Source organism: Alosa sapidissima, chromosome 23 (assembly GCF_018492685.1).
Source record: "Alosa sapidissima isolate fAloSap1 chromosome 23, fAloSap1.pri, whole genome shotgun sequence".
Classification (NCBI taxonomy): Eukaryota; Metazoa; Chordata; class Actinopteri; order Clupeiformes; family Clupeidae; genus Alosa; species Alosa sapidissima.
Genome location: NC_055979.1, coordinates 15,254,998 through 15,266,611, shown reverse-complemented (window position 1 = coordinate 15,266,611; position 11,614 = coordinate 15,254,998). Strand labels below are relative to the sequence as shown.

The following is an 11,614-nucleotide window of genomic DNA, read 5'->3' as shown; positions in this document are numbered from 1 at the left end:
CTACAAATCTAAATAACCAATTAAATAACATTCATTACAGCCACTACCATTTTGTCTGTAACTCTTGTGGTTTCATGGTTGTTTGTGAGCCATTTGGAGTTTGTAGTTTGGAGCGCTTTGGGTTGGGTGCATAAGAAAATGCGCTATGTAAATAAAGACCTACTTACATAGTTTCTGAGCCATGATTTCCCTTGTGTTCCCCCTAGGCCTTTGAAGACATTTACATTGAGCAGAGGAAGACAGTGAAGACCATGCTGGAGTATGCTGATAAAGTCTTCACCTACGTGTTCATCCTGGAGATGTTGCTGAAATGGGTGGCCTACGGCTTCGTCAAGTACTTTACCAACGCCTGGTGCTGGCTGGACTTCCTCATTGTCGACGTATGTCATGTTTGTGTGTGTGTGTGTGTGCGTGTGTATGTGTGCCTTAAACCTCTTATTGTTAGGCTGTAGTTACATTCTTGAGAGTTGGAAAACTGTCTGTTAAACCAGTTAAATTATGTGTTTTCTTTAATGCTTGACATTCTGAGTATCTTTGGACCGCAGCTTGGCAGTATAGTAAATATCTGGTAACACTTTACATGACAGTATCGACATAAGAGTGACATGACACTGTCATTAACACATGACACTGTCATGACACATGAAACCTAACCCTAACCCTAATCCTAAACTCTAACCCTAATCCTATAACCCCAACCCTAACTCTAAACCTAACCCTAATCCTAACCCTAACTTGTAACCGAATGTCACTTAATAACAGAAGCGTTATGTCATAAATGTTTATTACTTGTTTATGACACGTTCATGACAGTGTCATGTCACTCTTATATCGACACTGTCAAGTAAAGTGTAACCAAATATCTAAATTTTAATATTAATTGTGAACATGTGTGTGTGTTTGTATGTGTGTTTTGCAGGTGTCAGTGGTGAGCCTGTTAGCAAACGCTCTTGGTTATTCGGAACTGAGCGCCATCAAGTCCCTGAGGACTCTACGAGCACTGAGACCCCTGAGAGCCCTGTCACGCTTTGAGGGCATGAGGGTACGGCACACACACGCACACACACGCACACACACACACACACACACACACACACACACACACACACACACACACACAGACACCACTTTATAATGAATCTTTTTAGAAAACTGTATTTATGTCATAATAACTACGTTATGATTCCAGTTGGGTAAATGTTCATAAAACCCTATGTTTGAAGTTGTTGATGGTGTTCTCTGCTGCATGCATGCTGTAGTGTATTGAATTGTGTGTAACGCTGTTTGTACTTTAGCTGGTGACTCTACTGCATGAACTGTGTGTTTCTCTCTGCCACTCTGTTGCATTTGTGTGTCGTCAGTTGTTGTGCTCTATAACGTATAATTTCTTTCTCTGTGTCTCTATTGTGTCTTCTTTTCATTTGCAGTAAACAAATGTAGTGACGTCATCGTGCCTCTACAAGGTTTTGTGTTTTAGTTTTGTTGTTGATATTATGATTAAAGTATGTGTGTGAATGTACGCTTATTTGTAAGCCATGTAGTTTTTTTGTTGTCCCTTCTATCTTCTACTGTGAATATATCACTTTATCATTAGGCATCAGTGCGCTCACTCACTCAAGATATTTATCTCAAGCAGTAACTCCAGTGTTTTAAAGGAACATGGCCACATTTTGGAAGCTATTAGGCTAGTTGGTTCTGACCACCTCAATAAACTATGCTAAGCTAGGGTAATGGTGGGTGGTTCAGACTGAGTTGCTGCACAGTTCCTTCACAGAGACCTGAAGGGTATATGTATCATCTTATCTAAATCTGGGGGAGACGGTGAATATGCAAATTTCCCAGAATGTTGTGTTCCTTGAAACCACGAGTGAAAAATTATTCTACATCAGATTGTGGGGCAAGTAATATTTGCATATTTTATGTATTTTAGTTTTCTAACCCCAGTATAAAATATCTCTTTTTCATAGACATAGCTCACAGATGTGTATGTGTGTGTATGTCTGCATTTACAGTGATGAATATGCATGTGACCTCTGGCAGCCTATGTGTTTGTGTGTGCAGGGATGGGCAGTATTTCTGATACATGTATTTCAAATACGTATTTCAAATACAACATAGGGCCTACTATTTTGTAATTTGTATTTTATTGGGTTGAAGAAAATTAGATAGATAGATAGATGGTGTGTATTTTTATATTTTAAAAATACTGCAAAATACTCTCCAATATTGGTCCGATACCGATCTAGAGTAACAGATTGGCTCAACCCTAGTTAAAACAAAGGATAACATTATCATTATTGTTAAATGCATGAGTGCGAGTGCAGGTCTGAGCTGCGCAAATCAACACAAGGCATTGGTGACGTGACCCGGATTGGGAGTGAGGTTTACACATTTGTGTTTAAAAGGGGAAGTGGAGGCTACATGTGTACTATAAAGTAGCAGAAATAGCGGTAACACTTTATTTGATGGGTGAGTTCATAACACATTCATAGCAGCTGCCATAAACTGCACTTTAATCATTCATGACTGTTTCATGAGACATGACTCAACATTCATACCAAACCTTTTATGAATGTGGAAGACAGAACGATGACATCTTGTCAAAATAAAAGTCCAACAATCGCAAAGCAGCATTGCCGTTTTTCTCTCGGTTGGACGTTCGGTTGGACATTCCCAGTAGCAAAAGATGAGAAATCATCTGCAAAGGTATCATAAAACAAATACATTTTTATGAAACAAAAATTATTTGCTTGACCATGTTCTGTCTTTTTGGCACTGGAGTAGCCCATTGACTCAAATGTGACGTGATCAGGTAAGAGGTTTGGAACAAAAACGGCAATGCTGCTTTGCAATTGTTGGACTTTTATTTTGACACATTTTTGTCGTTCTGTCTTCCACATTCATGAAAGGTTTGGTATGAATGTTGAGTCATGTCTCATGAAACAGTCATGAATGCTTTATGTGCAGTTTATGACAGCTGCTATGAATGTGTTATGAACTCACACGTCAAGTAAAGTGTTACCGAAATAGCATTAGCACAAGACAAATCTTTGGCACTGTGGCTGCTTTAATAGGCTAAATGCTTCAGATAAAAAGCTGATTTACAAAGTCATTCCATGCTCCCTCTAAAGAAGTATTTTGAATATTTTCAAAATACAACAGTACAGTATTTTATTTTGATGTGTAATATGGCTACAGTATTGTAGTTTGCAGGGTATTTGGTATTTTATTTCAAAATACATTGTGATGTATTTTTGCCCATCCCTGTATGTGTGTGTGTGTGTGTGTGTGTGTGTGTTTGTGTATGTATGACCCACCTGTGTGTGTGTGTGTGTGTGTGTGTGTGTGTGTGTGTGTGTGTGTGTGTTTGTATATGTCTGACCTGTGTGTGTGTCCTCCTCTCTCTCTCCCTCCACCCGTAGGTGGTGGTGAACGCTCTGCTGGGCGCCATCCCCTCCATCATGAACGTGCTGCTGGTGTGCCTTATCTTCTGGCTCATCTTCAGCATCATGGGCGTCAACCTGTTCGCCGGCAAGTACTACCACTGTGTCAACAGCACCACGGATGAGCTGCTGTCTGTTTCACTGGTCAACAACAAGACAGAGTGCCTGGCACTGGTCAACGACAGCGCCCGCTGGAAGAACGTCAAGATCAACTTCGACAACGTGGGCGCGGGCTACCTGGCACTGCTGCAAGTGGTGAGTAGTAGGGGTCGGGATAATGTAATGCAATAGTTATGATACATGTAGTTAACAGATGACAGTTAACTATTAAACTAAAGATTATTTCAATACTTTGTGTTGTTTTTAGCAAGTAGTGTCACACTTGCCTGTACCTGTTGTTGTGTGATTGTGTGTGTGTGTGTGTGTCTGTGTGTCTGTGTGTGTGTGTGTGTGTGTGTGTGTGTGTGTGTGTGTGTGCATTTGATATAGAAAGAAGTTACCAATACATGAAACTTAGAGTTGGCAAATTAGAACATTAAAATGGTTATGGTAATGGTATACTGTACTGTATGTAATTCTAAACAGTCACAGAGATCGTGTCTATTTAGCTGAACCAATGCGACTCCGGTTTCACATTATTATGTACCAGAGCAGAGACCAGACATTACAGTACTACCATTAGCAAATGAGATAAATGTGCATTGTACAGTGTTCCATAACCGTGTTAGTGACTGACCTCATTCTCTCATTCTCTCTCTCTCTCTCTCTCTCTCTCTCTCTCTCTCTCTCTCTCTCTCTCTCTCTCTCTCTCTCTCTCCTCTCTCTCTCTCTCTCTCTCTCTTTATCTCTCTCTCACTCACACACACATGTTCTCAGGCTACATTTAAAGGATGGATGGATATCATGTATGCGGCTGTGGACTCACGCAATGTAAGAGTCTGTGTATAGACACACTGACAGATTGTGTCTGGTCTTTTCTGTTTGACTGAGTAGAAAAACAACTCTGAAGGAGAAAACCCTGTTATTGCTGTTATTCAAAGGGGTTTAATTAGCTAACAAATGTCTATTGTTCCTCTATTTACTCGAATATAGTGTAACTACTTCATTATGTCTAAAGGAAGTTGTTGTTGCTGTTGTTGTTACTAGGGATAGTAGTAGTTATATTAACAGTCATTATTTTTCAGTGTAGTGTAAGTGTAAGTAGTTGCTGTACGTTGTCAGAGATAATGAATGTGGTTTTGGGAGTTAACTGGTACTGTAACTGGGGTGGTGGTAGTGTAGTGGCTAGAGCCAGGCACTTACCTTCTGAATGGAGAGATGTAACTGAGTATGTGTTTTCCATAGCTGGAGGAGCAACCCATGTACGAGGTGAACCTGTACATGTATCTCTACTTCGTCATCTTCATCATCTTCGGCTCCTTCTTCACCCTCAACCTCTTCATTGGTGTCATCATCGACAACTTCAACCAGCAGAAGAAAAAGATAAGAGCTCCTTTCTGATTTCGCATATTCTCACTGATACTGTCATGTTATTGAAATGCCAAATTAAACATGTTTTCCCTTTTGCATTCCCTTAAAGCAATGAAATACATTTAAATAAGAAATGAATAAATTTTCTGTTTTGAGGTAAATGGTGTTTAATCAGGGTAAACTCAATTCAGGATTGATTGGTAACACTTCACTTGACCGTATCGACATAAGGGTAACATGACACTGTCATGACACATGAATTAGGTTAACCCTAACCCTAAACCTAACCCTAACTCTAACCCTAACCCTAATCCTAATCCTAACAAAAAACGAATGTCACTTAATAACAGAAGTGTTATGTCATAAACGTTTATGATTTGTTTATGACACATTCATGTCAGTGTCATGTCACGTCATGAACCTTATGTCGATACTGTCAAGTAAAGTGTAACCTGATGTTTTTTGAGGTTGTAACCAGTATTGGTTTTGGTCCCTTTACTTTGGAGGTCAGGACATCTTCATGACAGAGGAACAGAAGAAGTATTACAATGCCATGAAAAAGCTTGGATCCAAGAAACCACAGAAACCAATTCCAAGGCCAATGGTACTAGAATTTCAGTGTTCACAATACTGTATACAGTAGACATTCACTCTCTACAGATAATACTGTTATACAGAATAACTGTTTACCTATTTGATGAGGAATAACAATGAGATCCTTGAAAATAGTCTGCTATGCTGTCTAGTCTGCTAATCTGCTTTTCAGACCTGTAAAGACTCCAAAAATGGTTAAAACTACTTTTGCATTTTGTACGATGGTAAGCAATAATCAGCGGCTGTCTCTCTCTCTCTCTCTTTTCAATTCCTCAGAACAAGTTCCAGGGCTGCGTGTTTGACTTTGTCACCAAGCAAGCCTTCGACATTGTTATTATGATCCTGATCTGCCTGAACATGGTGACTATGATGGTGGAGACGGACGACCAGACCACGGACATGGACACTTGCCTCTACTGGATCAACCTGGTCTTTATTGTTCTCTTCACTGGCGAGTGTAGCCTCAAGATGATCTCGCTGCGACATTATTACTTCTCTCTGGGATGGAACATTTTCGACTTTGTGGTGGTCATCTTGTCCATTGTTGGTAAGATCCTACACATTCAATTGATCAGCTTGCTTTAATCACTCAATTACATATGTTTTTTACCTGTACAATTTATAGTATAAATAGACCCCATGTAATTGACAAATGACAAACCAAGGCCTGTTTACTATACAGTATAGTATTTCGCTAAACTGTAACTCACACTTAACACAACTATGAGGCAGTGTTCCCAAGAAGTAATGCAGTGAAATGCAGCATTAGTTGTTTAACATCAGGACTGAACCAGTGTTTTTTGGTAGACTGTCATTCATGATCCGTTCTTTTCCACATCACAGGTATGTTCCTCTCGGACGTCATCGAGAAGTACTTTGTGTCGCCAACGCTGTTCCGAGTCATCCGTCTTGCTCGGATTGGCCGCATCCTGCGTCTCATCAAAGGCGCCAAGGGCATCCGCACGCTTCTCTTCGCCCTCATGATGTCACTTCCTGCTCTCTTCAACATCGGCCTCCTCCTCTTCCTTGTCATGTTCATCTACGCCATCTTTGGCATGTCCAACTTCGCCTATGTGAAGCATGAGGCGGGCATCGACGATATGTTCAACTTCGAGACGTTTGGCAACTCCATGCTCTGCCTGTTCCAGATCACGACATCAGGCGGCTGGGACGGACTCCTGGCGCCCATCCTGAACAACAAGGAGCCCGACTGCAGCTACCGGATGGAACACCCTGGCAGCTCAGTGCGCGGCAACTGCGGCAACCCGTCGGTGGGCATCTTCTTCTTCGTCTCGTACATCATCATCTGCTTCCTGATCGTGGTCAACATGTACATCGCCGTCATCCTGGAGAACTTCAGTGTGGCCACGGAGGAGAGCGCGGAGCCACTGAGCGAGGATGACTTCGAGATGTTCTATGAGGTGTGGGAGCGCTTTGACCCGGACGCCACACAGTTCGTAGAGTACGACAAGCTGCCCGAATTCGCCGACGCACTTGACCCTCCGTTGCGCATTCCCAAGCCAAACAAGATCCAGCTGATCGCCATGGATCTGCCCATGGTGAGCGGCGACCGCATCCACTGTCTGGACATCCTCTTCGCTTTCACCCTGCGCGTGCTCGGCGAAGAGGGTGAGATGGACGCGCTGAGGGGTCAGATGGAGGAGCGCTTCATGGCCTCCAACCCTTCCAAGGTGTCCTACGAGCCCATCACCACCACGCTACGCCGCAAGCAGGAGGAGATGTCCGCCACGATCATCCAGCGTGCCTTCCGACGCTACCACCTACGCCGGACAGTCAAGCGCGCCTCCAACATGTACCGTCAGCTGCAAGACGGTGGGGCCGTCATCGGCCGGGGCGGCGAGAAAGTTCCCGACAAGGAGGTGCTGGTGATTGTCAAGTTCAACGAGAACTCGGCCTCGGACAAAACGGACATGACCCCCTCATCGGCCTCGCCGCCCTCCTACAACAGCGTTGCCAAGTCCGACAAGGACAAGTACGAGAAGGACAGACGGGAGAAAGAAGACAAAGCGAAAGACACTCGAGACAGGAAGAAGTGAAGTGGGACTGGACTAGACTAGACTGGGCCCCCTGGGCAGAGCCTGAGACTGATGGAAAAATGAGGTTGGGAGACTGGCCGGGGTGTGATTTTATTGATTGCAGAGCTTGGGAACCTCCCCCACCAAAAGGTGTGTGTGTGTATGTATGTATGTATGTGTGTATGTGTGTGTGTGTGTGTGTATGACAACAATGTGAAGTGAGCTAGCACACACATTACGACAATGATGGTGGTGAGGGGAGGTTTTTTTGGGGGGAATTGCTCATATAAGTTAATGGTGCCACAACATTGGGAATGCCACAAACGGGTGGTTAGGTATAACTGATGAAGTTATGTGCGTTCCCCCCATTGTAGGACACAGTGCTGCTAAAGGCGAGCGATAGAGGCCACTTCCGAGTCTCCAACAAGGGAATGTGCATTTCTAAGATTTTATTTATTATTCTGAGTGTTGTAACAATCTGGAAGACAAACTGTATACTGTTATGTCTGCCTGTAGCTAGCGCTCCTAGCGCTCCGGCTGTATTATTTGCTTGCCTTCTTGCCATCATTTTATGTTTTTGTTTGTATTTCTTTTTTTAAAAAAAAAGAAAATTGGGATCTTAATTATACGGCACATCAATGTTTTCTACTCGTTTTTGATTGTGACTATAATGAAGCATATCCCAGGTGCGAACACAGAACACCCAAACAAACACATGAATGACCTCCTCCAGGAGTCTAAGGTCACAATGTATGTCACAGCTTAGAGAACTAATTAGAAGCCCTGGAGGTTGACAGGCAGGAATGTGGCTGGTTAAAAGCCTCAAACAAATGTACACAGGCACCTCGTCTGGCCCTCGATATCAGCAAGCTGGATCAACACAGTTTACTTCAGCTCTGGCCAAGTTGAACTGAGGCTGTAGACTCATGAGAGAAAGAGGCTGTGGACTCACGTGAAGTTGAGATTGTAAACCCGTGTGAGGTTGAGGTTGTTGACTTGCGTTAGGGTGAGGCTGTAGACTCATGAGAGAAAGAGGCTGTGGACTCACGTGAAGTTGAGATTGTAAACCCGTGTGAGGTTGAGGTTGTTGACTTGCGTTAGGGTGAGGCTGTAGACTCATGAGAGAAAGAGGCTGTGGACTCACGTGAAGTTGAGATTGTAAACCCGTGTGAGGTTGAGGTTGTTGACTTGCGTTAGGGTGAGGCTGTAGACTCATGAGAGAAAGAGGCTGTGGACTCACGTGAAGTTGAGATTGTAAACCCGTGTGAGGTTGAGGTTGTTGACTTGCGTTAGGGTGAGACTGTAGACTCACGTGAGGTTGAGGCTGTAGACTTGTGTGAGGCTGGGGTTGTAGACTCAAGTGAGGTTGAGACCAGTCTCACTTGAGATTGAGGCTGTAGACTCACGTGAGGTTGAGGCTGTAGACTTCCGTGAGGCTGTAGAATCAAGTGAGGTTGTGATTGTAGATCCAACTAAGGTGGAGGCTGTAGACTCACGTCAGGTTGAGACTGTAGTCTCACGTAAGATTGAGGCTGTAGACTCGCATAAGGATGAGGTTGTAGATTTATGTGAGATTGAGGCTGTAGACTTGCATAAGGATGAGGTTGTAGATTTATGTGAGATTGAGGCAGTACACTCATGTAAGGATGAGGTTGTTGATTTATGTCAGATTGAGGCAGTACACTCATGTAAGGATGAGGTTGTAGATTCATGTGAGATTGAGGCTGTACACTCATGTAAGGATGAGGTTGTAGATTCATGTGAGATTGATGCAGTACACTCACAGGATTTTGAGGTTGTAGACTCACATAACATTAAGGTTGTCAACTCAAGTGAGGTGGCCCAAAGTGAGGTAATGTCGAGTGAAGAGAAGGCCGAGCAGAACAAGGCTCAGTTTCGTCTGGCCGTGTTCCAAGACTGAGGTTGAGTCGAGTTCCTCAGCCACACAGAGCCTGAATGTGCACCTGTCTACAGGTGCAACACAACAAACACAACACGCATTACAAATCAAAATAGAATGTCCTCTTATCTCAGAGATTTCCAAACACTCTTTTACACATTCTCTCTCTGTCTCTCATGTCTCCTCTGTTTTGAGTTACATTTTCTTTTTCTGTCTAAACTTCCAGAACAAATAGAAAACAGAAAACACACAAAAAATATGTTTCTAGAGGATGAGAAAATCTAGACTCACATATTTCTGCAAGGCGAAACATATAGAGTGTGGATTTCAGTGTCTGTCTTTAACAATACATGGTAGTTCATTTCAATATGAATGAGCTATTTTTCATTCTATAGTAATCTATTGGGTGGTGAAATGTTTGTATATAATGTACTCCAAGGTGTGGGCACACTATGTATCACAGCTATGTATGTGCTTCTGAAGAGCACTCTTCCTGATTCTGTTACCTATCATATTGTATATGGGTGCATATTACTTCTGTGGTAGTGAATGCGCTAGAATGTACGAATCGGTAGTGTGTTTACGTGTGTGTGTGTGTGTGCGCATTAGTGTGCTTGTACGCCCTTGGGCATATTTGCAAATGTATGTATGACCAGGGTGTGTGTATGTATGTGTATGTTTGTTTGTGCGTCCATGTCTATTCACACTTGTGTATGAGAGTATGTATACAGAATTGGACTTTGCTTTCTAATTATCATGAATAGTGTTTATATTGTAAATAGTAGTTTTAAACTCATGAATTTCCATGCTTTCTCGTCAGTTTTTTAATCATCAAGTTTGTTTACATTCTGCTCAGTACCCGGTGAGGCCACAAAGCATTGTGTGTCTATGGTAAATGTTTTCAGAACTATGATGCGATCAGTAGCCATCATTATCCATATGCCTTTAGTGTGGGTAGTCAACTGCATGCTGAATAGTAATCCGCCACACAGTGACATTATTTTAAAAAGCCAAAAGAATAAAGATCATATTTTTTGTACGGAAATGTCTGTTCAGTTTCTTTTTTTTGTGTTTGATTTTATTTTCCCTCATGCATACAAATTTGATGACAGAAAAATGTGAATATTTCTGTTTTTATGTCTGGCACAATGAACTGCTGGATGAAATACATATATATTTGATTTTAGAAATCATTTTAATTCGTTTGGGGACATATTTCATATATACACAGTAAATATATTTAATTTTCTTTCCCCTCAGAGATCTATGGATATTCACTTAACAAAAGCGATATTTTGGATTTGTTATAGTGTTCACTGTGTGACATTTTTGTTCAGACCAAAGATGTGACACGCTAACATCTGAGTCCTTTCTTTTGATTCTCTTTTCAAAAATAAAGCACATTTTTGGGAAGCATACGACACAGACAAGTAGTATTTTCATTATGAATGCATGAGTGTGAGCCATTAAAGGTGCATGGAGAGTGAGAGTGTGTGTGTGTGTGTGTGTGTGGGGGGGGGGGGGGTCCATGTGTGTGTGTTGGGGGGGGGGGGGGGGGGGTTTGCAGCTGTTAAAGAACTGTTGGCATTTTGTGGAAAACCGAAGCTACATGCCAACAGTCAACAGGGGCACAGATGGCAGTCGAAGGGTATTTCTCTGCCATGGGAAACCACTCAAAGGGCTTTTAGAGAGTGTGCAGCTAGCTTAGCATTGGGAGTTTTGATCTGGAGTGCAGAGTTCGTGCCAGCTCGAGCACCAGCTCTGGTGAAGCTGAAAAGGTGGGTGGAGGGGTGTGTATGGGGGGGGGGGGGGGCAAGGGAGGGCTAAAATTAGTGCTGTCTTTTGTGAGCCACAGAGCGGTAGCTGTGGCTGTGCCCCCCATTATGACTCATGCAGTTTGCATTTGGCCACACAAAGCCAGCGTCCTCAGACACACCTCAGGACTCCACTTGTGTGTTTATTTGTGTATGTGTGCGTTTCTATGAGTGTGAATATCAGGACTCCACTTGTGTGTTTATTATGTGTATGTGTGCGTTTCTATGAGTGTGAATATTTGTATGTGTTTGAGTGCCTGTGTGTAGGTGGATGGAGGAGAGGGAGTGGTGTACTGTGTTTACATGTATTTGTGTATTTGTGTGCATGTTTGTCTCTCTGTGTGTGTGTGTGTGTGT

At 42.7% G+C, this 11,614-nt stretch overlaps 1 protein-coding gene across 7 annotated transcripts in view; it reads left to right on the top strand.

The window, feature by feature from the left end:
* scn1lab (sodium channel, voltage-gated, type I like, alpha b) overlaps positions 1-10,852 on the top strand; it is a 43,249-nt gene extending 32,397 nt beyond the window's left edge. For 6 of the 7 annotated variants that reach the window (XM_042080653.1, XM_042080656.1, XM_042080651.1 and 3 more), the window contains 8 exons: positions 207-380; positions 920-1,042; positions 3,423-3,698; positions 4,320-4,373; positions 4,788-4,925; positions 5,413-5,517; positions 5,784-6,054; positions 6,351-10,852. In XM_042080653.1, coding sequence (XP_041936587.1) covers positions 207-380; positions 920-1,042; positions 3,423-3,698; positions 4,320-4,373; positions 4,788-4,925; positions 5,413-5,517; positions 5,784-6,054; positions 6,351-7,564 — 2,355 coding nt within the window. In that variant the 3' untranslated portion in view covers positions 7,565-10,852. The remainder of the gene's footprint in view (positions 1-206; positions 381-919; positions 1,043-3,422; positions 3,699-4,319; positions 4,374-4,787; positions 4,926-5,412; positions 5,518-5,783; positions 6,055-6,350) is intronic. The other variant, XR_006026772.1, reaches the window with a different exon arrangement.
* Positions 10,853-11,614: the final 762 nt, after the last annotated feature.